General features: G+C 33.2%; 1 protein-coding gene across 1 annotated transcript in view; it reads left to right on the top strand.

The window, feature by feature from the left end:
• The window catches only part of LOC127705656 (glucose dehydrogenase [FAD, quinone]-like), a 36604-nt gene extending 9611 nt beyond the window's left edge, over positions 1–26993 (top strand). The window contains exons 4-14 of the mRNA XM_052209985.1: positions 5272–5412; positions 6236–6339; positions 8935–9124; positions 9974–10102; positions 10859–10980; positions 12621–12788; positions 15272–15422; positions 17981–18135; positions 25504–25678; positions 25936–26164; positions 26783–26993. Coding sequence (XP_052065945.1) covers positions 5274–5412; positions 6236–6339; positions 8935–9124; positions 9974–10102; positions 10859–10980; positions 12621–12788; positions 15272–15422; positions 17981–18135; positions 25504–25678; positions 25936–26164; positions 26783–26918 — 1698 coding nt within the window. The 5' untranslated portion in view covers positions 5272–5273 and the 3' untranslated portion in view covers positions 26919–26993. The remainder of the gene's footprint in view (positions 1–5271; positions 5413–6235; positions 6340–8934; positions 9125–9973; positions 10103–10858; positions 10981–12620; positions 12789–15271; positions 15423–17980; positions 18136–25503; positions 25679–25935; positions 26165–26782) is intronic.
• Positions 26994–27635: the final 642 nt, after the last annotated feature.

The following is a 27635-nucleotide window of genomic DNA, read 5'->3' as shown; positions in this document are numbered from 1 at the left end:
ATTGAAATCGGATTTGGATTAGTTTTGTGCTCAATGGAATTTGTTTAGACTTTTTAAGATATTTAATCCTTTATAGTGACGTCACTATTTTGAGATCGAATTTAATGGGGTTCATATTTAATTATGTGCCAAAAACAGGAAAAAGCATATAAGTTGCAAATTAACCAGACTTCGTTTTGATTTGAAATGTCTTTAAATTTGAAATAACAAGTAGTTGAAATATTGCTGGACGCGGGGAGAAGTTAAAGACTTAAAAGTGAATTTTTTTTTCTGTTAACTAATATGTACTATCAATTTAGTTACATCTCTCAACGATTAATCTTCCTCTGAGTGTACATGGTGTATTCATGGCTTGAGGGAAAGAAAAGCAATTAATCAATACACAATAACCCTTTCAGTTATGAAACTGATTTAAAAGTAATCAAACGGAACTCAAACTTTAGGAGATGTTGGTTGTACGTCAATATGACAGCAATCAAACGACAAAATCAACATAAGAACATCTAGTGGGGAACATATAGTCTTCAACAAGAAACAGGTGTCTAGACAATATGTCAATTTCTAAATCGTCACGTTTTTATATAAGAATTTTGAATACATTTAACAAAAACAATTACAAATCTGCCGTTTAAACGCAATTCTTCAAATAATATAACAATTTAGAAAATAGCCTGAACATAAAAAAAATAATAATTTAAAAGGTACCAACCTTTTAGTACTTAAGTGCACAATTTTCCATTCCTTTAACCTACAAAAGAACTTTACCAGAGTCCATGGATTGAATATCGTCTGCATATTTTCCAAACGGTCATGTAAATTGAAGGTGTCATGTGTTAAAACAGACGTAGGGTCACCCGAGCCATGCAGATTAAATGACATACACCGATTTGCTTGTTCAATAACTATAACATTTAAACAAAAATCCTGCGGACAGAGTATTGAACACCGAAATTTAAAGTGAAACTCTCTCTCTCTCTCTCTCTATATATATATATATCTCTCTCTCTCATAATAAGTTTCGATGCCTAAAATGTGTCATGTTTTACTTGCAAATAAAAACAATTTACATTTACTGAAACAGTTTAAATTGTCAGACATTAAACTCTTATTAATACAAAACATTTATTATTAATAATAGATTGCATGAAATTTTATAAGTATGTCATTATTTATATATCTTTTTTAAGGATGCTAGCGTATTTACCTGTTAAATGATTTTTTTGACAAAATATACAATTAAGTCTTTCTAATGCCTTAAAATCTAATACTCTCTTATCTTGCAATAGTATTAAATCATTTGACTTTTCTACACTTTACACAAGTATTCCCCATTCCAAACTAAAAGACAAATTGAAAGTGTTGGTATAACTTTGTTTCATTAAAAAGAAAGGCGAACGTAGATACAAGTATCTTGTCTTGGGGAGGGATAAATCCTACTTTGTAAAGAATCACTCTGATTCAAACAAAAAATTCTCTGAAACTGACATTATCAAGATGCTTGATTTCTTGATTGACAACATATTTGTTACGTTTCGAGAACGTGTTTTTCAACATACTGTCGGAATTCCAATGGGAACCAATTGTGCCCCTCTTCTTGCCGACTTGTTTTTTTATTATTATGAGGCTGACTTCATACAGGAACTTCTTAGGAAGTAAGATAAGAAGTTAGCAGTATCCTTTAACTTTACATTCCGCTATATAGATGATGTTCTCTCACTAAATAATGTAAAATTTGGTGACTATGTTGAACGAATCTATCCCATCGAACTAGAGATAAAGGATACTACAGATACAGTTAAGTTTGCATCATATCTTGACTATATCTAGAAATTGACAATGAGGGTCGGTTGAAAACAAAAATTTACGACAAAAGAGATGATTTTAAGCTTTCCAATTGTGAACTTTCCATTTCTATGTAGCAACATTCTAGCAGCGCCTGCATACGGAGTATATATCTCCCAATTGATAAGATGTTCCCGTGTTTGTATTTCCTATCATGATTTCCTTGATAGAGGATTGCTGCTCACAAGCTATTAAACCAAGAGTTCCAAATGGTGAAGTTGAAATCACCCCTTCGTAAATTTTACGGACGCCATCACGAGTTGGTTGACCATTATGGAATAACCGTTTCACAGATGATATCGGATATGTTTCTTATGTCGTAACTACAATACCCTTCCCTTTTCACGAATGTGACTTACCGAATTAGACTATTTATCTCGATGATGGATGTCTGCTTAACGTCCAGCGGCTAATTAAATGCATATTCAGCACGAGAACACGTTAAAATAATATAAAAAAAACCCTGCTGTGTACTAGACCGACGCGCTTAGCCAAAGTTTTAACGTGCTGTTTAACTATGTAACAGTCTGGAGGAGGACATGTAACCTTACCCGGACACATTATTTTGATTTAAAATAACCCCTTAACAAAAAATATAAAACCAAAAAACAACGAGTATCAAAAATGTCAAGTGATCAATATGTTATATTTGTCAGCAATAAACAATTGTCATTACAATATGGCAAGGTAATTATCGCCTCTATTCGAAATAAATTACATATAATATATTCCAGATGAGTTACATTATTGCATAAAACAGCCGTTTTTAAAAGAATATTCCATTCACCAAATATAGAACACCGATTACTTATATCATCTGATTATTATACAAAACCATGAAACGTAACATTTACCAATGAACCATGAAATCGGTCTGAACCCTGTCTGACGGACACGTTAACTTTGCATGGATCCCATATGCCAAACATAGTTATACTATTACTCATAACAAGTGAGTATTTCACATGATAAAAGAAAGTAGATAAAATTTTCAAGCAGTCGCTGAACCATGAAAAATGAGATCAAAGACAATGAACAGATATGACAGACGGAAACTTAGCAGGTGTGGACCCTGGATTTTGAAAGGGGAGGCGGGGGTATTAGCTGTCAATGTTTGAAGTGTTACTTGTAAAAGGTTTATGCATTTATCTATCATATGTAAAGCTCCATAAAGATGGGGCGGGCCACTTACCTATCATAAATCCGCCTCTACCTACATGTAGTAACATAAGGCTTCTGGATACAAATGAAGCATCTACCCTCTGAAATATAAAGCTTCATATAACTATGTCTCGCATTCAGTGTCTTTCGTAGCAGGCGACACAAAATCTGATTAAAAGGAAAACCAGAGCGCCTCAACTCATATTTTTATAAATTTGAATCAGTTAAGGCTATGATCCAATAATTCGTTGATAGTTATGTTACCACATTTTTCATTTATTTCTTTTATGGCAGCAGCAAATTTTATTTTTCATGTTGTGCCAATATTTTGTAAAGTCTCTATAGCAAAAGAAAGAAAATAGCCAAATATTTAAAAAAAAAATGATCTAAAAAAGTCGATTTTGATTTTTTTAAATGATCCTACAAAAAGTAAACTTCTTGATATCCTTGGTAAATACAGTGTTACGATAACAACTTCATCATAGACTGAGGTTAATTCTGACAATAAACACAACGGATATAAACATGTCTATTAACATGATAATATAAAAATTTGTAGAGTATACTTCTATGATGAGACATCAACCCAACAACTAAAAACAAATAAACGTCATCTAAGAAGATCTGAGTGGGGTTTACAGAATAGAGAATAATGTGTCAGAAAAATAGGGAAAAAAAAACAATACGGAAAAATGGGACAAAAATATAGAGGATATAGATAAATAAACTCATCATAGATACCAGGATTGAAATTTTGTATTTGCGCCAGACGCGCATTTCGTCTAGAAAAGACTCATAAGTGACGCTCGAATAAAAAAAAAACTTAAAAAGGCCAAATAAAGTACAAAGTTGAAGAGGCTTGAGGACCAAACATTCCTAAAAGTTTTGTCAAATACAGCTAAGGTAATCTATTCCTGAGGTAGAAAAGACTTAATATTTCAAAAATTCAGAGTTTTGTAAACAGATCATTTATAATTATGACCATATCAATGATAATTCATGTCAACACAGAGGTGCTGACTACTGGGCTGGTGAGACCCTCGGGGAATAAAAACTCTTCCAGCAGTGGCATCGACCAATGACCAAAAAATTTAAAGAATACAGAAATAAAGAACCTCGTATCAATACCATCATATACATGTAGTTTTCAACAACACAAAGCATAGTCTTTATAACATGTTTACAAGAAGACAGTCTTAGAAATTTTGACATTTAATGTCATAAAATATAAGTAGACGTGGGGCCTGTTTATCGAAGAGCTTTTAGGACTAGGACATGTCCTAAGATCATCTTAGGACGTATTGTAGTCCTAAGTGGGTTTATCAAACATATCTTAACTAAGGAAAAGTCATACGAATCATCCTAACTTTAGGACGCCTATTTAGGTGTCTTAAGATGGTCTTAGGATGGTCCTAACTTTAGAATATATGTTATCAGGGTTAATTTGTAAGACCGCGGCTAATATATGTTTAATTATTGGGAGCAGTATCAATATTTTTTGAAGCCAAGGTGAAGCCATAGACCACATAGGGACTATAATAACCAACTGAAATATTTGGGTGACATTGTTATCATACGCAAGCATAGATTATCATGTCTGTAACACAGGCGCTTAGGAAATAGCCCCCCCCCTTTTTTTTTTGGTGAATTTTAATTTTACTAAGTAAATATTCCTTAATATTTTAACTTGTATTCAAAGGTTTTACTAGCATTGAGAGATAAAAATGAATTTTCAAATGACGTTAAAATTCCGATTCAAAGTGGACAGTATAAAGTACCATAACATTTAAAAAGTTTTAATAATCGCCTTAAACAGAACAGTTGATTACCTCGCACATCCTTAACAATCATAAGTTTAGGTATAAATTATAATTATGTGTATCGGATTCATGTATTTATAACAATTGCCATATGTAATTCCCAAAGCTGGTAATAAGAATGTTTAATTATACCATACGTATCACGACGTAACTTGGTATACATACCGCAGCTTAACGTTTTAAAAAAGGAAGATTCTGGTGTTCGGACAGAGTTGACGTAAATTGGTAAATCCTTGTTTGTTATAAAAAAGGTTCCATTTTTAAGTATCTTTATAAACTCTTTGACACTTCACGAGCATAACTACCTGTAAGCAATAAATACAACTTTCTTTTTTACTGTTATATGACGAAAGCTGTTTATTGTATATTAATTAGATGGAGCAACAAACTTAAGTATACTTCACACAAACCAAATTTTCTTTTAACAATTGAAGTTTAATATTTCAAGCAATGTTCTTAGGAGCCTCCATGGTAGCACTCTTTTCCAATGCAACACTGCTTAACTTCCTGTCAACACAACTGCCAGCACAAAAAGATCCAGATGGAATCTTTGATCAGCCTTTCAAGAAGTACTATAATTACATCGTAGGTATGTGTTTTCATTATACGTATAGTTTTAACTGTCTTACTGTTTAACGTATTTTCCGCTGTGCAAAACAAAATCTTATAATAAGAAGTAGACGTTGAAAATAGAAAAAAAATATTATCGATTGGCAATGAGATAACAAGGACAAAATATACAAAAAGACAAACAACAGTCTACAAAACACAAAACACAACATAGAAAACTAAAAACTGAGCAACACGAACCGAACCAAAAACAGATTGAAATATCCATCCATCAAATCTAAAAGGACGGGGATGTGAACAAATGAAAATCACCGTATGCCCCACTGCAATGAAGAAACCAATACCGTATAGTAAGCTCTAAAATGCCTCGTCATGATCAAATTTGTCATGGCAGACAAAAATCAACGATAACCACTAGCTAGATTGAGACAAGCACATAAACAATGTGGCGGGATTGAACATGTTTGAAAGGGCCCTATCCTTCCATTATATCGGGACAGTAGCGTTACAGTCCAATCTAAGAACAAACTTTGAAAATCAGTTGGAAATGACTAGACTCATCTAATCGACACGAAAAACAGCATAAACTAACATGGTTATATTCTCGGGGATCCTCCGGGACTTATGGTCTACAACAGAGGTATCGACCCAATATTTTGATAATTGATGTCAATAGAATATGAAAATAAATGGAAAAGGCTACGCCAATCATTTGATAAGATACTGCTGATTTGAACAGCGGTATACTACAGTAGCCTTCATTCATGTACGGATGCGCAATGGTCAATAACACAATATCATTTTCAGCTTTCTGTAAATGTCTCACTACTATTTATTTGCAGTTGGTGCTGGATCAGCGGGTAGTATTATTGCAACAAGGTTGTCCGAAGACCGAACAAATGTGTTATTACTGGAAGCTGGAGGATCTGATTTGGAAAACGAATTTACCTGAATACCATTACAGTGGCAACGAATATTAAGGGCAAAGGAAAATTGGAGTTTCGACACGGTACCACAAAAATATTCTTTTTTGTCTGAGAGTAGCCGGGTGAGAATACCTTATAATGTTGTGTTTGAAATATAATTATATATAACGGGGATGGGTGTTCCGATATTTCTTAGATTTCAGAGTTGAATAGACTGTCTGGTCAATAAATTGTATTACCTCAAAATATCACATTTTAGACATTCACTAAATAGTTAATCTTGTTGATTAACGTATCAGCGTTCCTTTTATGTTTAGACAATTCTCTTGCAGTCAATGCAGTACTGTTCAGTAGCTTTTCAATAATATGGGTATGTTTGATGTGTACAGGTAAATAACAACTACTGAACAGTCTGAACATAGACTTTACATATCGTAATTGCCTGCAACCGAATTGTCTGACCAGTACTGAATTTACCGCAGTAGATAAGCCTGAAAATTAACGGAAACACTCAAAATTACTTAATTATTTATTGTTCAGTCTTTTAAGAGCTGTTCAGATCAAAATTACCGTTTCAGATCAAAATTGCTTTACTAGTGATAACCTGTTTACAAAAGGCCTTCGATGAATTCCTGATTTTTTGTCTATAAATTAGTACAAGTGTTTTAAGTCCGAGTAAATATAAATAAAGGTTAACATATATTTGAATTAAGAAGAAATCACAAAGGGTAAAAAAAAAAAACAAAGAGAAACCGAAAGGAGGACAATGCATATTGTATGTATCACCTATCAATTATTGCAAACATAAAAAAAAAACACATTGTTTATAAAAAAGCCTACTAAAAGTTGTTGACAATGTGTTTCCGTCAAATTAAGAGTCGCTAGTTCTATGGTTGTCACTGTCTTTTTGTAATGATTATATTTTTGCTTTCTGATTTTAACTTAATCAATTGCAAGCCCTTTATTTGTCTCTTTCATATTGTCAAAGCTGTAATCCCATTGGTCTACCTAAGTCGTCTTACGGTATTGGTCGTTTGCTATTGTTGAAATCTTGGACTGAACTGTTTACGATATGAAATCTGTCTGCGGTTTTTTTTAGAGTTTAATAATTTTCATTTAATATATTCTTGCGACACGTCATTTTGGTATTAAAGGAGATACAGAACATACGTAAATCAGATAGCATCATAACAACCAGAAAATCAGAAAAACTAAACTAAATATACTGTAAACACGTCATAGACATTTACAGGTCACCCATATCCCAACTGTATTTATTGAAAATATATAACACTTATTTGTCAATACAGATCGATCATATATCAAAGGTTTAGCTGATTAGCTTAGTTTTCATTAAGTGTCATGTCCACAACTTTCATTGATTATACATGTTATAATTGGAAATCACTTTGATTTGTTTGATCCGGTTGAGTTTGGAATATTTCTGATTTACATTCTTTATTTATGCTCTGTGCACGTTAGTCACCATTTCAGATTTTGCATTATCGTTAACTCAGAAGTATACAATTGCAACAACTAGAAATTTGTTGCAATCGCCCTACACTTTTTCTGAAAATGTAACTGCGTGTATATATATTTTTGTATTAGGGGCCAGCTGAAGCCCGCCTCCGGGTGCGGGATTTCCTCACTGTGTTAAAGACCCATTGGTGGCCTTTGGCTGTTTTTCCTCTTTGGTCGGGTTGTTGTCTTACTTCAAAAAGAAAAATATAACCTCCCATCCCCCCGAACAAATAAGTAATCAGAAAAAAATATGAAAACCGTCAAATTCAATTAGTTTGTCCTCATTCTCTGACTTTTGACTTAATTTTGCCTAGTAAATCTTTATGTTTTTCACTGAGGTCATAATCTGCTTCTGTCGAATACATGTATATTTTACTGATGACGTTGTGTGACTACACGGTTTACACGTAAATGAAAAGAGTTGACTGTGCAGAAAATGTCCGGTTTTGTCGAATATATTTTACTCAAAATAATGCCTGAAGACTCGTAAATGATTTTGTATAAAACAAAATAAACCAGATTGATAAAAAAAACATAACAAATAAAATACTACAATAACTTGGCATATATTAAACAGCAACTACAAAAAAAAAAAACCAATTAAAGGATAAGAAAACAGAAAAAAATAGTTGTTTAATTTCGAACAAAGGTGTTTTTCAGTGGATATAGTAAACAGACAATAGAATAAACGCATCTAGTGGTTGTATCATTGACTTGTAGTCTCGTGTTGTATTTTATTCTTAAACCCACTTCGTCGCGATTGCTTTGAAAACTTATTCATATTTCTATACTCTCATGATTCACGACATCTTTTTCGGATTTTAGTGGACATTGTGTTGCTAAGTCTACAATTTCTATGTACTGTTTGCTGACTTTTGTTTGCCTTTCCGTTGTATTTTTTTTTTTTTTGCCATTACGTTCCAAGTTTACGACTTATTCAATTTTTATGTGTCTTTGGTGTCTGCCGCCTCTCAAAATTCAAGTTCAATTAGATAGATAATGTTCTACACTGACTAAATATTTAACTGTACGGCGACCTTAAAAAAACAAATGAATAAACAAAAACAATTTACACATCGTTGTTTTGTCATTAGAAGACCAAAGGCCATTGCGGTAAGGTGTTGGGCGGTACTAGCAGTATCAATGCAATGTTTTACATTAGAGGAAGTCGTCATGATTATGACAAGTGGGAAAAAGAAGGTTGTACTGGATGGGGTTATGACGATGTTTTACCATACTTCAAAAAGTCAGAAGATATTCAAATTCCAGGTTTTATCAATTCCTGTAAGTAAAAACAGTAATTTGAAATATATAGATGATGTAATGAAAATAATGAAACTCGCTTACTATATTGTAAACAAATTGCAAATTATGTAAATAATGAATTCGTTCTGTGAAACTGTTTTTAAGTTTCAATGCGTGCAATACACGTACAAGATGTACACTGAAACTTTGTGGTAGCTATGGTTTTTGTTCTAGTCGTGTTTTTGAATCTATTTAGTTGAAAAAATAAGCAATACAAACACATTAACGGATACATTACCATCCTTTTTCCCTATTCAACATACTCTCTTTTTGCCATGACTTTTTTACATTTCCCGCAATTAATTTGGGTAAATCAAATGTACTGAGCCTATTTAAATCCTTGTTTTGTTAAAATTGGTTTTCATCCTGAATACGCATGAGATATATAAACGCTAAACAAAGAACAATCAATCCATTATTTGTTTGAAACCATTATCACAGAATTTCTAAACCTTAAAAAGTTCATAGAATATACTTGTTGACATTTTCAACGAAAAATCTCGTCATTGAAAATTATTTAGAGGATAACTCGTGGTAATCAAAGAGGTATTGAGAAGTCCAGTGAAATAGAGAGGGATTTATTTTCTTATCATGTAAGCATTGCATGTTCTAGCAGGGACAATTTTCTTTTAGTCAAGAGAATTGATGTTTTTTTCCTTAAAATGAAAATATTTTGACCTCGAACTTTTTGCATATAAATGTTATAGGAACATTTGAGCAAAATATATACGCTTTAAACTCAATGAACATTTAATTTGTATTTGACATGTACATCAATGGTCAGAAACTATCTTTAAGTTAAATATCTATCCCATTTCTATATCGTAGCGTATCATGGACATGGAGGTCCCTTGGTTATTACAGAAGGACACACTGCTCCATTAGAGTTCCTTCATAGGTTAGCAGCTAAGGAAAAAGGCTTGCCAGTCACTGACTGTAATGGTTTTAATCAAATTGGTAATTATTGTTCAATCTACTGGTAGAATGATTGTTAATCTTGTGTTAATCTTAATGTATAATGTATATTCAATATATAAGGGAAGAAAGATATATGATAAGAGTCATAATCTGGCCCCTGACATTCATAGGACAGTTAACTATTTTCAGCAATTTCAAAAGTATGTTGATGGCTCTTTTATGAAATGAACAGGAATATATTAGTTTTTGTTCGTCTTAGCAAGTGTGTTCGTCGTTCGTTGTTTGGTTGATTTGTTCTGGTTTCTATCGTCAGAAGGATTATCCGTTTGCGCTGTGCATCTGAAACTTTAACAAAAACGGATATACATGAATGAACTTTTTAGAACACTTTATTTCATAGCGCGTTTTTCTTTGTTTTATATTTATTGATCCGGAGGACATGTGGGAATTCCATTGGCAACATTTCAATTCTGTATCATTAATAGTATTGCATATCTTTTGTATTCTATGTTTTTCTGTTGTCTTTCCCTTGCTTTTATACTTTTTTTTCGATCTGTTTACCATCTTATTGAATTCTAGTTCCGGAATAATTCAGACTTGACTACGCTGCGAATGACGAAATAACTTCAAAATAACTATCATCCTTACTTAATAGAATCAAAACGTTGGTCAAGTTTGATTTGGACATATTCTATTAGTTTCACTTAATCTTATATTTGCATGAAACAGATACATTTTATATTTACCTTAATATGATAGTATTATATGTTGTATGTGAGTTTGGTTTTCTCTTAGGATATTGTGGCATACAGGCAAACGTAAAAAACGGCGAACGTTGTTCTTCAGCAAGTTGTTTTCTAAGACCTAAATTGCACAGACGAAATTTACAGGTTGCTACCAACAGCTACGTTACAAAGGTACGTGTTTTTAAATATTGATTGTATATTTATTTTTGGATCAAAAATTTTAATTCTTTATCTTGTTTGATATGTTTGTGAAAACAAAAAGCAGTATGGCATAACACATATACATATTATACATGTTACAGTTAATTTGTCTTGAACATTTTATTACTTTTAGAATAATATGCAAAACACCAGGATGTCACATCTCGATATTTTATATGGTTGTATCTATTACTCTTTAAATAGATATTCTGATGTCTTTCTTTTTTTAACGTAATCAGACGTTAAGTATATAATTAAAGTACCATAAGCAATTTGACGGATGTCACATATAGAGCACAATCTGTTTATTCTTCCGCAGCACCTTAAACTAACCCGGTTTAAGGTTGTGTATTTGCAGCTTAGTCTTTAGTTTAATGTGTAGTATTTTTTGGACTTGCTTGTCTTTTTGTCGTTTTTCGTTTTTCGTTTTTTTTTGCTATGTCATTATTATTTCGACTGAAGAGTTTGGATTTTTCCTTCTGCCTCATTAATAACAAAGAGTAAAGCATTCAAAATATTTAAGTACACATTATCAATAACAGTAATTGTAAACGGTGACATGAAAACTTAACTACTTGTCTTTGTGTGTATTGCTTTTCCCTGTGCCTGCATCACTATGCTCAGCTCATAAGGAAATTGCCAATCAAGGTGTCGTGACATCAAATATGCTTGATTCGGCCATCATAAGTTTAACCCCTACTTATCACCGACCTTATATTGTTTGACGTTCATATGTTGTGTTTTGTGTACTGTTGTTTGTCTTTTGGCCTTTTTTTCGCGTTTTCCCATGGCGTTGTCAGTTTATTTTCGACTTATGAGTTTGGATGTCCCTTTTGTATCTCTCACCTCTCCTTTGACCCTAACTTGTCAAGTACTCTTCTGGTTATTTCACGAATAGCAATCTCAACTTGTCACACATTTACCCATGTATTTACCCATAAATTTTGAAGAAAAATGTTCTTACACCTAGATTTTTCACCTGATTTTAATTCTTCTTGAAATAATCCATAGACTACTCGACCACCCAGGCTACATTAAATTATAGCTTTCGGTGGTCGATGTAATGCATGTCCTCGTGGGCTTTATCTAGGGTTGTAACACAGTACACGATGTATAGTGGCAAGTAGATGGTGTACCTTTCAGATCAGCTTTTTTGCCTGTCGTAAAGGATGATAATGTTAATTACCATGCCACTACATCAGATTTTAATTTTATTATACACGTCTAAACATGTGACAACTTTATGACAGACATTCTCCATCGGATAACACGTGGTTATACAGGGATAACACCATAATATATATATAATTCGTCTCAAATTTAGCCCAACAATGTTAGATCTTCAAATTTGCGTTATCAAATTTTTAATCTTTCCGCAGCATGATTCGAACTTTTGCTTCTGTGACATCGTGGCAACACCGACTGGACCGTGTCCAGTGCCCTAGACCACTCGACCACCAAGGATACATTAAAATATATGTATATATATATACATATGACTACTAGAGAAAATTATAGAGATGTTCTTTTTGTAAAGAATACCATCTATATTTATTTTGCAAACATAATTTTACGTGTATAGTAGGTTAATTCAGGTCATTACCATGTAGATTATTATACGAAATGGCGAAGCCAAAGGTGTTGTTGTAATGAAAAATGGAAAGAAGACACGAATCTATGCTAGGAAAGAAGTTATCATTTCCGCAGGAGTGTTCGGATCACCAAAACTCCTGTTATTGTCTGGCATAGGACCAAGACATCATCTGGAAAAGTTAAGGGTAATTATAACTGTAACTGTCATTTTGAATAACAACATAATACAACATATTACGCCTGTAATCAAGACGATCTTGATAAAATATAAGTCTTTGCTTTTATGGACAAGTATGCAATAATAAAAGATATCAGCCATATAATTCAGTATGCAAGACGTGCATTTCATAAAGCCAAATCAATTACAAAAGTGGCGAAGATTGAAGTTATCATTTACAAACTGCATAACAAATTATGCATATTACCTTTTATGGTTTTCAACGGACGTTATAGTAGTTAATTTGTGTCATTTTTTTGAAATATAAACTTTGCAGATCCAAATCGAAACCAGGTATTGATTTAAATCGGTTTTCCAATATGTCAGCCCAGATTGTAAACGTTACTTCAATGTATTATTTGTTAAGCAAGATACAAAAACACTTAAAATCAATAATTAAAACACACATATATCTTCCCCAGAATTAAAAAACATATGATTCACATTGTTCAATTACAAAGGTCTCAAGACATACCAACAAAATACATCTAAAATCTAAAACAGGTTTGTAGAAGAATAGACGAGGAAAAGAAGTGAGACCAATATCCTATACATGTATTTCACAACACGGTCATTTCTCCAAAAAATATTTCTACATGTATCTCAACAAGAATAAAAAAAATAAATAGATGCATGCACGTGGTCTAAGATACTAATAAAATTACGACGTAATTTAAAACATATGAGAAAATATAAACATGCATGAAGTAGCTCAGAACCTCTTTAACAGATTTTAAGAAATGTTACGTAATTATCAAAACACAGATGATAAAAACATCCAAAACAAACATTTCTTTTTGTGAAAAGCCATGTTCCAGGTTTCCGTACCCTTTTAATTTGACACAAATACAGAGGAATTTGAATATTCCCTGTTTTAGTACTTGTAATTGAAAAATATGACGCAAAAACACAAACATCGTCTATGCAGAATATAGTTGTCCTCATAAGGCATAATGTAGGACGTTAAAATTCTGGCAACTTTGTCAGATTAATGAAAATTATGGAAAGTTTTATTTATTCATGAAATTCAACGGACATCAGGGAAATAAAATGATTGATTATATATGTAGAGAACTATACCCCATTAAAAAAAAGACCGCTTCCAAAGATATGGATTGCAGTATCATACTATATTCCTTATAACTACTCGGGATACACATATTGTTTGTGCCATTCAAATACATTTAGTATCATTTTTAACAGTCACACTTTGTTTGTTTGCATTCAAAACCCTATTTGGGTAGGGCAAGTAACATCATTGGAAGAAATACAATCTTCAAACTTTTCAAGGAGGTAGGGAGAACTTCTCTAAGATTTATTTCACCCATTATGAAAATTCTTTCCATCTTTGTAACCATTTACAGTAAAACAACACCATATGCATATGTAAAGCTTGCAACAACGATTTAATATATTTTTGAACATGCAACAAAATTATAAGAAATGATGAAGATGGAACAGACTTGTATTTATACATATTCCATTACCCTTTAAGTATTTATAATAAAACAATTACCAAGCACATTCTAAACCAAAACGATTATTCCTTCAATGGAACATGTAAAGCATGGCAATAAGGCAGAATAATTGTCTTTCAAGTCTGTATGCCCATAACATGCACACACATGATATGTTTAATGTTGCCTTTCACACATACCATATGGTATCGAGCCTATATAGATCAACGTATTCAAGGAATTGGCCTCACAATCAAATCGGAATCGTACGTTTTTTTTTTTATATTCCTCTGGGTCGGTTATAATGGTCGAGAGTTATCAGCCACTGACGAATATAAATGCCCAGTTACCACTGCTGAAGTGCTCGCATGATCTAAATACTACATTATATGTGCCGGTTCATTACTTACTTTAACCATACATAGCTACATATATTTGAAATCCAATATAACAGGAGACGAAGTGAATAAATACTCGAATACTTGATGAACTTTGTGACCAGGGACATAAAAAGATTAGCCAAATCAAGTTAAGGTTAACTTTGCCTGATGGATTGCAACGTTTTTTTTTCTCACTATTTTTTCATTTCATTATGAGAGAATTTAAGAAAAGTTTGCTATAAATCATGTCAGTGTCGAAACACTGACTACTGACCTGATGATATACATGTATATATATGCACCTCGTACAAGCAGCAGCGGTATCGAATCGATGCTAGAAAGAAATGTTAATTGCATGCGCTTTTCTGACTTGACCTTCAAAAGAAAATTTGTACAATGCCTTTCAATATCTTATTTTAAAAAGATATACAGTTCTGCATATGCAATATCAGTTCCTAACTGATACATATTGTAGGTTTACACACGATATGATACATTTACATTGAGTGTACAGTATTTCTTTGATTATGAACTACTTTATCGTTACACTGATGCAGTTTCAATGGTAGCGTTCCTTTTATATTTATTTTCAATCAGATGTTTTGTAATGGCAGGTACCACTGAAAGCTGATCTTCCAGTCGGTGAAGGAATGCAATATCACATGCAATACTATTTCCAGTACTCTATTACTACACCTATAAACATGAACAAAGAGAAGGCTTCAGACCAGCAATCCATTATGGACTATATAATTTACAAGACAGGTATACAACTGTGTAATAGAAATAATACATAAATAGCATAACATGAATAACAAAAAAAAAAAAAAAACACACTCGAAACATTAACCCTGACTCCATGGAAAAATAGAACAACGAAAAACAATCAATTACAAACAGTGCATTATTTATACAGTCTGATTTGGTATATGGACATAATGACGTGCGTCAAAAAAAAAAATTGCCTACGCACAAAAGAGGGGAAACATATACCAGAGGGACATTAAAACTAATAAATCAAAAATAAACTGACAACGCCATGGCCACAAAAGAAAAAGACAAACAGACAAACAATAGTACACAAAACACAACATAAACAAATAAAAACTAAGCAACACGAACCCCACCAAAAAATTGAGGTGATTTCAGGTACTCTGGAAGGGTAAGCAGATCCTGCTCCACATGTGGCATCCGTCGTGTTGCTCATGTTCAAACAAATTTACCTGTCTAGACAATTATTCGTTAAAGGAAAAAAAAACACAGTAAAAACCGTGCACACTGATGACCATTAACGTACACAATACAGTAATTTACGGCAAATAATGAAGAAAGTAGTCATAATGGATCGCTACTATAGGAAGCTAGATACTACAACTCAAGGAAAAAAACAGATACAACACCCTTAAAAGTTTTCATGAAGTGTTATCAAAATATTGGTCGTCATTGAATACCATTGTTACAGTTTGTGTACATACTAAGTATCGTTGTTTCCCATTCGTCTGATGAGCTGGAGCTTTTAGTTTTGCAATTGTTCAGGAATTTTTCGTTTTGAATTTTCCTTGGAGTTCGGTATTTTTGTTGTTTTTATAAAAGGCAACAGTATTTTGCCAACTTTCAAGTTTCATGAAATCATTTTAAACATGCAAGGCAAGATAAAAATCTGGCGGAATTGCACTAATTCCCAAAAAAGAGCGACACTGGATGTGAAGACCAGATACGCCTATCCTGTAATTGATGTATCCCCCTCAATGTATATCCAGACTCACTTCTTATGTAAGGATAAGTAATAGGACAACATCGGTTATGTTTATGGATCAGATGACTTTTAAGGTAGCTTCACACCTTATGCATCTCGTTAGTTTAAATACTACATCATATTGATTAATCAATTCATTGTGGTGAATGTGAAACTTTCGACGTATCGGTTTCAGTCTCTTATCCATATAACCCTGTTAGAATAGCTTTTGCGTTTGGAGCACATCCCAGTTGATGAAATCAGTACATATACATGATATAAGCCAACATCAAAAAATTCCATGAAATCCAAAACGAAGCAAGACCGGTTGTGAAAACCAGATAAGCTCATCCTGCAATGGATGGATCCACCACAATGCGAATCTAGATTCACTCTTAATGTCACAGTATTGAGCACAATATTTAAAAGGACACAATAGGTACATCTAATAGCCAGACGAATTTTCTTGTATCTTAACACCTAAGTCCGTAACCCATTTATCTCCTTAGTTTAGACACAGGTTTATCGCATCGGTAATTCAATTCATCATGGTGACCTTGGAACTTGTGAAGTATCGGTTCAGTCGTTTTTCCTCATAACCATGTTAGTGTACTTTTGTGGTTAGAGTACTTTCATGCTCATGATGGCCTTAAAATGTGGAAATTCACGCATGTAAAAAAAGACAGAAGACACCAACATGACCAAGGGAGCATAAAAAAGACTGAAGTCGAATAAAGGCAGACTAGATTGATACTACTGCGAAACGGGAAAGCTTTAATAGTCACTAGTTTTTAGATTGAAGTCGTTCATGTGTGTAAATGTTAAGAAAAATAATCAGATAAGAAGCAGATCATGCAGATCTGATAGCTTAATAATATCCTTTCAGGTCGACAAAATCACTATGATATGCCGGACAAATAGGTTATTGAATGTCAATATATATGACATAGACATAACAGAACTTTGAAAATCTGTTTTTTTTTTCTTTGAGAAGGTTTGCAAAAGCATCGAAATTGTAGGCAATAAAACATGAATAACAAGTTTGCCCAAACTGTAAGATACCATTGTTTAATTCTTTGGTCTGTGATTATTTTATTTTTGCTTCATCAATTTTGCTTTTTGTATTTTAGAGGGTTGAGCAATTGTTGTTGTTTTTTTTTTTGCGCAGGCACTTTCGATAAAATTATGCATTATACAAGCATATAACGTAGCTGTTTGTTTTACAATATGTATCCAAAAGTGCAAATACAATAAATATTTTTGTTTTTTTATCGAATACATGTAAAAATCGTTTTAGATTTCCTTTATCTCGAAGAAATCATTGTTTTCATTTTCAATAATTCTAAACAAATTGCATACATCGAATCTCTTTCTACTTCATACAATTACACAAATGGTATAATATCTTCTATCACATTTGACAAATCAAAAGCGCAGACACCTAATTGTATCGAAAGTAGTTTAAACTTTAGTAGACAAATCATTTAGTATCGGAACATTTTTAAATGCAAAAGTAATTGGGATTTTGTTGGTTACGTTTACGATTCAACGGACAATTTATAAACATGTCATGTGTTATATTATACAGGTATTCAGACACGATCTGGTATTGATGGGACAATTTTTGCACGTCTACCTACAAATCATGATCTTGATTTTTTGCCAGACATGCAACTGACTTTTATAGCAAGAGCATTTGAAGCTGAAAATATCAAATGTGCAATTCAAAGGATGAATCATATGGTATGTATATTTGTTTATTTACCCATAAAAGTTTGCAAATAAACATATTACAAGTATACTGTATGCTGGTTCATCTTCTGGACGCCAGTCTTAGCTCCTTTCAATTAAAATACGTATAACAAAATGAAGTCAAAACGGACAATACATATTACCAATGTTGTTCAAACGGTATATTCACGTTTCAATCTGTTAAATCGCATATCTAAAAGTACTACAATTGCTAACATTTTCAATAAATGCAATCGTTGTTACCTTCTATCGATAAGTGTCCTGCCAAAAATAATATACATGTCCCCGTCTTTCCACCAGCAATACGGTGGGGTCCACCCTCAATAGTTGTACATTTTCCTTAAATTTCAAAACTGATATCAAGTAAAAAACTAACAATATTATTTATACACTTACCTGAAACAGACCGGGTTGTGTTATTCAGTACGTAAATGAAACCGGACAGTATTTATCTAAACGCACAAAAGAACACCTTTATCGTTTTCGAAGACCCTATAAATTTAAAAGTATCATTTATCAACACCATAAGAAGCACAATCCCCATATTAAATATTTAACAGTTCAACCTTTACAAATAGTAAATAAGCAACCTGGGAAATCTCATTCAAAACATGTACGATCACGAGAAATAAAAAATGAATTAAATTGGAGTTAAAAATTACAAACAGTTTATCCTCTCGGTCTTAATGATAATATCATGGGAATAGGTAAAATATCAAGAAACGAATCTGTTAACATTTTGGATAACGTTTATAAAACATAAAAACCGTTCACATGGACATAGAATAAATCGCAATAAGAGTAAAATCGTACTATCAATACAAATATTTCGGACATAATTACCATATCTAGAACAACGGCGGACATCATCTGTTAACTGAGTTCTGTTCTTTAACTGTTAATAAATTAAATCAAATTTTGAAGAATTGCAACAAAATTCCATATAACAGTCCTAAGTATTAAATCGTCCCATTGATAATTGCATACTCTTTTCCTAAACTGTTTCCCAAAATTGATCTGCCTGCAGATCATAAAAACATTTAAAATCAGATATGTCAATAAAGGTCTTGATTTTATAAATGTTGCAGGTATTCGTAATGATCATGTTGTAAAAGAACAAAGTCCTTGTTATTTTGATATTACTGAGCTCCCTCTTATTTATTATGTTTACAAAAAATTCTACCCGGAAATATTTTTTTACATATAGTGAGGTGTTAATATCAATGACAATACACCTACGTTATGAAATTGCAGTAATCCCAAATACATGTATGGCCCGAGATCTCATGTTATAACAGGAGACCTTAACATCGTACAGTACCAAGAGCTGAAATTATTCCTTAAAAAAGGACCTAAATATCGTCCCCTGTCAATTATTAAGTGGAATGAGTGTCGTAACATCATCTACGGCTCACTCCATACCTACCATATAAAATGGATAAAACGAGAAAAAACTGAAAACAAATCCTAAGTTTCTTTTCAATTCGGTAATGAAAATAGTTAATATTCGTATTAAACATTTAAATGATCATTTTACTCCTAACAACAACCATAATAGCCCTATTTCTCGTATCAAACATAATATAATAGAACTCGGTAAGGAAGGTGTGTTTGTCCCTGCTGATAAGGCTGCCAATAATTTTATTATTGTTTGACGTACATCTTATATTGATTTTCTGCAAAAGAAAGTCACAAATTCACCAAGATTCCAACTGACTCAATTTTCGGAAATGACATCATAAACAAACATAAGCGTTTTGCTACCTCTTTACACGCAGAACTGAATATCATAAAAGTTCCAACTATGTACTGGCTACTGAAGCTGCATAAAACACCTTACAAATATAGATCTGGTAATAAATTTTTCAAATAAGGTCTACAAAAATAGTGGAAAATATTACTTTTGGTGTGTCAAAAATTGGTTGGAAGTACTTGACAAATTGCAGCTCATATTGGTGCTTTCGAATTTGTTCAAAAATTTGATTTTTCTACCCTTTATACCACTTCTCCTCATAATCTCTCGAAAAACAATCACATTCCTAATTAAATAGGCATTTAAACAGTCAGAATGTAAATATACATGTTCAAACTTATGGTCAATTTTCAGGAACTACAACTATGTCAATTGGACCTACTTTGATATGTAAACTGCACTTGAATTTTTACTAGAAAACAAATTTGTTCGCTCTGGAGATTCCGTATATCGCAAATTTATTGGAATGTCAATGGAGACTAACTGTGCACCACTTATTGCGGACCTATTTCTGTATTGTTACGAATAAAAGTGTATGTCTAAATTAAGCAAAGATCCATCGAAACAATATCTGATACAAAAATTTTATAACACTTTTAGATATTTGGATGATATTTTGGCTCTCAATAATGACGACTTCAGTATGTACACTAACGAGATTTATCATGTTGAACTTACATTAGATAAAGCTAATACTTACAATGAACACTGTCCTTTCCTTGATCTAGTTATCAATATCTCTAACAGGAAGCTTAATACTAAAATTTACGAGGAAAAAGATGATTTTTCATTTCCTATTGTTAATTATCCGTTTTTAGATGGTGACGTTCCCTTGGCACCTTCGATCGTATGGTGTTTATATATCTGAACTTATTCGATTCGCTGGTGTACGTAACATTTGTAACAATGTATTTGATTTTAATAAAAGAAACATCTGTTTTACTGAAAAATTATAACAATATGGTTTTCGATATCAGAAACTTGTCAACATTTAAATTATATGATCGGTACAAGGACATCATTCGTAAATATAAATCAACGTGCAGACATCTTATACTTTCAGGTATATCACATCCATCTTGTATGGTAATATTCTATACAAAGCACACACATGTCTTCATTCACCTCATAAGCCAACCAAACCTTTGAACAGAATTATTCAAAGGGATATAGTTACGATACTGTTGTCAAGTCATTAAAGATTGCATTTCTTTTAATTAATATTGGTTCACTCATAGGGTTTTTGCATCGGAAATAAACACATTTATTCTAAAACAAGATATTGGCATGTTACGAGTTATGTTCTTCTCGTATAATTTATGATGACATGATACTAAACCCCTAACTGGAGGAATTGTGGTTGATTTTCATATGATGAAGACATTTACTTTCGATCAGTTTAATTAAAGTCTGGAGCTGGCATGTAAGTAACTACTAATAGTCCTTTGTTGATCATTGTCCTTTTGCTAAGTTTCTTGCAAACGACATTCTGTACCAGCATTTTAATCAGGCTGATCATTCCATCGTTTCTATGACAGTTCGTATAATCGAAAAAATATACCACAAGACTAACAATCCTCAACTTGCAACGCCTCTCCGTAGACAAAAAGAGGACTACTGGATTCGACAATTGGGAACTGCGACACCATATGGTTGCAATGACAAAATTGATGGTATAGGTATTCTATCTAGTCCTTCCTGTAGCTCGGTGAATGTGATGAATATTTTCAACTCTACTCCTCGACGTAGACACAGTCATGGTCATCGTCATTATACATCACCTACTTTGCATGATGTCTCTATTAATGACTTGCTGCCATTTATACAAAAGCCGTTAGGTATTCATCACATTCGCACGAAACTGTATTCATTACCCCTTTCAAAACTTCATTCTCTGTTCAATTCATGTTTGGAAACCACTGTTACAAACCCTCATTCAAACCAATACAAACTTACAGCTATCATTTCGGATATTGCAAGTCACAGACTTTTTAAACCAGTTCGCATTGGAAAAGATGAAAAAGAAAAAAGATCTTTTCTTAAACTTTCCTTTGCCAACAAAGGTCTCGATGGCATCAACTTAGGCAATATCCTTCATCATAAATTAGTTCAGTCAAAAATACCTCCTTATTTTAAAGATCAGTCTGTACCAATAATTTCTTATACCTATACCAAACCAATTGCAACTAAAATTTTCAATTACAAACACGTTTTGCAGGATCTCAACATTGACGACTTCAAGTCTAAACCTCCTGATTGCACCTGTGCTAGTTCCCAATTCACATATAATCCGGCTGGCCACGTTATTACCGGAGACCTCAACATTGTCAATAACACTTCCCTGCGAAATTTGTTATCCAAAGGTCCGAAATATCGTGAGCCTTAATCCATCAATTGGAAATACAACTTCAAAATACTGATGGATTCAGTTGAGGATTATGCCAGGCAATGGGCTAAACGCGAGAATGAAGACGTAGATACTCTTTCCGAATGGATTAAGGCTGTGAGGTCGTTGATACAAATCCGAACTAAAAAACTAAATGGGCATATCAATACCCACGCGACATCAATTTTTAAAGACCCAAATGTTGCAAAACACTTGTCCTACCTCAATGACAAATATGTTGTTGTCCCCGCAGATAAAGCCCCAAACAACATCGTTTTTGTGTGTAAATATCATTACATAAACTGCTTGATAAATGAATTAGGTATTGACAACTCACTTGGAAACTCAATATATACCTTCACGACACTTACCAAAGAGGAAATCCTGGATAATCATAGGTCTGTTCTATGTTCCTTTGGAATTTCAACCAAAGATGAAGAACTGGATCTTCCATCACTGTATTGGATACCTAAACTACATAAGTGTCCTTACAAACAACGGTATATTGCTGGGTCTTCCAAGTGCTCCACGAAACCTCTTTCTAAATTATTAACATCTATTTTATCAGCAATCAAAGCCGGGCTCCAAAGTTATTGTGAAACTGCCTATTCTTGAGGTGGCGTGAATCAGATGTGGATACTAAAAAATTCCAAAGATCTTTTAGAGTAGATACAATATAAGACTCTCTCATCTTGCAATAGTATTACAACATTTGACTTTTCTACACTTTACACAAGTATTCCCCATTCCAAACTAAGAGACAAATTGAAAGAGTTGGTATTACTTTGTTTCATTAAAAAGAATGGCGAACGTAGATACAAGTATCTTGTCTTGGGGAGGGATAAATCCTACTTTGTAAAGAATCACTCTGATTCAAACAAAAAATTCTCTGAAACTGACATTATCAAGATGTTTGATTTCTTGATTGACAACATATTTGTTACGTTTGGAGGACGTGTTTTTCAACAGACTGTCGGAATTCCAATGGGAACCAATTGTGCTCCTCTTCTTGCCGACTTGTTTCTTTATTATTATGAGGCTGACTTCATACAGGAACTTCTTAGGAAGAAAGATAAGAAGTTAGCAATATCCTTTAACTCTACGTTCCGCTATATAGATGATGTTCTCTCACTAAATAATACAAAATTTGGTGACTATGTTGAACGAATCTATCCCATCGAACTAGAGATAAAGGATACTACAGTTACAGTTAAGTCTGCCTCATATCTTGACTTACATCTAGAAATTGACAATGAGGGTCGGTTGCAAACAAAACTTTACGACAAAAGAGATGATTTCAGCTTCCCAATTGTGAACTTTCCATTTCTATGTAGCAACATTCCAGCAGCGACTGCATACGGAGTATATATCTCCCAATTGATACGATATTCCCGGGCTTGTGTTTCCTATCATGATTTCCTCGATAGAGAATTGCTGCTCACAAGGAAGCTATTAAGCCAAGAGTTCCAAATGGTGAAGTTGAAATCATCCCTTCGTAAATTTTACGGACGCCATCACAAGTTGGTTGACCGTTATGGAATAACCGTTTCACAGATGATATCGGATATGTTCCTTATGTCGTAACTACAATACCCTTCCCTTCTCACGAATGTGACTTACCGAATTAGACTATTTACCGGATTTGTAATAACATAAGCAACACGACGGGTGCCACATGTGGAGCAGGATCTGCTTACCCTTCCGGAGCACCTGATATCACCCCCAGTTTTTGGTGGGGTTCGTGTTGCTTAGTCTTTAGTTTTCTATGTTGTGTCATCTGTACTATTATTTGTCTGTTTGTCTTTTTATTTTTGGCCATGGCGTTGTCAGTTTGTTTTCGATCTATGAGTTTGACTGTCCCTCTGGTATCTTTCGTCCCTCTTTTTCTTCTGTTACGTATTCTAACATCGGACTCAGACTTCTTTTAAACTGAGTTTTACTGTGCGTATTGTTGTGTGTTTGTTTATTCCATATTGGCTAGAAGTATTGACGGAGGGTTGAGATCTTAAAAACATGGTTATCCCCGCCACATGTTGTGCCTGTCCAAAGTAAAGAGCCTCTAGCCTTTGTTAGTCTTGTGTGTTTTTTTTTTAAATTTTGGGTCATGTGTATGTTTCGAAGTTTAGTGTGGCATCCATTTCGTTAAACTGGTTTACATTATTATTTAGGGGCCAGCTGTAGCCCGCCTCCGGATGTGGGATTTTAACGCTTCTTTGAAGACCCAATGGTGTCCTTGTGTTGTGTTCTGCTCTTTGGTCGGGTTGTTGTCTCTTTGACACATCCCCCGTTTCCATTCTTTATTTTATACCAACATTGTCTCCTGGTGTCCTGCTTCAGTATTGAGTGTAATTTCGCGATCGGTGACCTCACAATGTAGATTATTTCTTTAATTAAAAGCAACAGCAAAGTTTTAAAACAAAATTAACATTTACGCGCCAATATCAGGTTGTATTATAGGGTAAAGAAACACAAGACGTACATTGTCGAAAACTATTAATAAAAGATATATACATGTAAAATACATGCATATTTCAGTATCCGCTACAAATCAAGTTGAACTTCAGAAATCCGGTGTTTATCTTTGTTTCCACAGCTCTTTGAATGTTGCATTTCATTTCAGGACCCAATCGGTAATATAACCTCACAAGTGTTTGAACCTTCTTGGCTTTCAAATGATAAGGTTTCAGCATTTTAAATGAGTGAAATTAAAAAAAGCTCCTCAGATGTTATTTTCAGTTTCTAGCACTGAATTGATCCTTGCTGATGGTTTGCTTGTCCACGAGGGTTTCATCAGCTCAGTAGTCAGTGCTTTGGCACTGACAAGATTTGTTACATGAATTTATAAATTTTTCCGTTGACAAAATTAAAAGTATAAAGAAATTAGGATTTCAACTCAGACAAAGTTGACATTGTATAGGTTTGCCCATTCTTGTTATTAGCACAAATATTTATACAAAATATGCTTTCTAAGGTTTGAGCGATCCTAAAATAGGTAAGTCTAGAAAAATGTTGCCGACGCACCAAATTCATGAAGCGTTATTTTCATTCTTGTATAGATATTCCATTTTTTTTTAATTTTCTGACAAAGTACTATTATAATACTTTATATTATAGTAATGTTTACTTGAATGACTTGTAAAGACATGTTTCATGTATACATACATCAATTACAAACACGCGTTTAGGTGAATATCTTGAATGTTTAGGTTTTTTTTCCCAGGGAGTTTTTGGCGAAACATCTCGATCAGCTGATGTTGGATTTGGAGTAAATATATGTAAACTTCACCATAAAAGCAGAGGAACAGTTCGACTGAGAAGCAAGAATCCGATGGCGCCTCCTCTTATAGATCCGCAATATTTAGCAAATCAAGATGACGTTGATTCTTACGTAAAAGGTATACATTTGATATCGGTATCACTTTTCGACATGTTCCAAAGTTTGAAAAAGTGTTCACATCTAGTCCACAAAAACAAATTGTTTTTTTAATCAGAACGTTGGGAAAGTCAAGGCTAAAACAATAAAAGGTACAATAACTGTCAGTTAGCCTCCTCCCATCCCCACCCCCCCCCCCCCAACCCCCAAAAAAAAATTAAACAAATAGATAAATGTTTTGGATATCATTTGTATCCTACAATTTTTATATTTTTTTAGTTATTAGGTATATGCAAGAATTTGCAAACAACTCAGCATGGAACAGCATAGGAACTACATTTATCAGGCAAGAAGAATGTACATCTTTCTGCAAAGCATTTACTTTTGACACAGATGACTATTGGAAATGTATGATTCGCCATTATGCAAGCAATTCTAGTCATCAAGTTAGTACATGTAGAATGGGAGCTCTTCATGATAAAACTGCTGTTGTTGACCCACATTTGAGGTTAGAGTAATTTATGTTTTCTGATCTAATTTCAAAAAAGGTATTGCATGCGATATCTGGACATAAATCAGTAAAGTGTATTCAACAGGAAAGAAGGAGCTAGTAACAGTTACGGTACCAATTTTACTGAACTAGATGCGCATATGGACAATATATATATATATCTATAGTGATGCTAAAAGCTAAAAACATGTTAAAGTCAAAAACCTCATTCAGACGTTGAAGGGCTGATAAAACCTGAAAAAACAAAAAAACAAAAAACAAAAAACAAAAACAAAAAGAAAGGAGAGAAAGCAAGCCTTGGACAAGAAATAGAACTTTGCACGAGGGAAATATATTCCTTAATTTAAAATCATTTGAAAATTGTATAACAGCAAATTCAAACAAAATATTGTCCGTTATTTCATGCCAGTACCAAAGTACTGACTACATGTACTAGACTAATGATAATCATTGCACTTTAGAGTCAACCACTAAATAAATAACGATTTCGAAAGGATTGTGTGTGAGAATATAGGTATATAGTATTCACGTACTATCGTTATAACTACAGTTGATGTTTATATTTCGACACTAAAAAGGAACGATTGAATGTACATTATTTATTATCGTTTTCAGAGTGAAAGGAATTAAAAATCTAAGAGTAGCAGATTCGTCAGTGATGCGAAATGTTCCGTCCGGCAACACAAACGCTCCAACAATGATGATTGGAGAAAAAGCTGCTGACATGATTAAAATAAGTAGACATACATAACTCTAATGTGTAGTTCTTATTGGGAAACGTCTTTATGAATAGTCAAACATCTTATTTGCAGATATTCAAATGAATAAAAATTAAATTGCTCCTTCATTAAAGAACATCTGCCTTCATTTGTTGAATGGTTGTAAACATAGACAGCCTTAATGTTCATGCTGATCCATTATTTAAGTAATGTATAATTAATATTTGATTATTTGTTTTGGTTATTATAAGATGAAAAAATGAAAGCTACATCATTGTTTATAGGTTCATACGAAACAGACACATATTTCGTTGACCACTTCCCTTGTACCAGCACTACCAAGAATTTCATTACGTGTGTAATATGTCCATGTAACTGCTGAATATTAACAATAACAAATTGAAGAACTACACTTTCCATTATATTATTTATAAAACGGATTTACACATTTCTTTTTAAAGTTGAACGAAACTTCTAACCATTTCGGTGCAACTGAGTCCCCCCTCCTACCCCCCGGCCTTAAGTTAAATTCATATTGACAAAATTTTTCCGATGTTATCACAAGTAAACGAGTTTAAGTCTAAAAACGGTCATTACATCACCCGAAAAGTCTGAACAATAACTTATTTAAACCTGTTATGTCTTTCAGTGAATTTTCATACTTATCCACTGCGGTCAATTCAGTACTGAAAATATGTGATTACAATACAAAAATATCGCGATATGAATAAATTTAAATGAATAACATG

The sequence above is a fragment of the Mytilus californianus genome, unplaced genomic scaffold, assembly GCF_021869535.1.
Source record: "Mytilus californianus isolate M0D057914Y unplaced genomic scaffold, xbMytCali1.0.p SCAF_6, whole genome shotgun sequence".
Lineage (NCBI taxonomy): Eukaryota > Metazoa > Mollusca > Bivalvia > Mytilida > Mytilidae > Mytilus > Mytilus californianus.
Note: the sequence above shows the minus strand (reverse complement) of the source record. Positions and strands in the feature narration are given on the sequence as shown.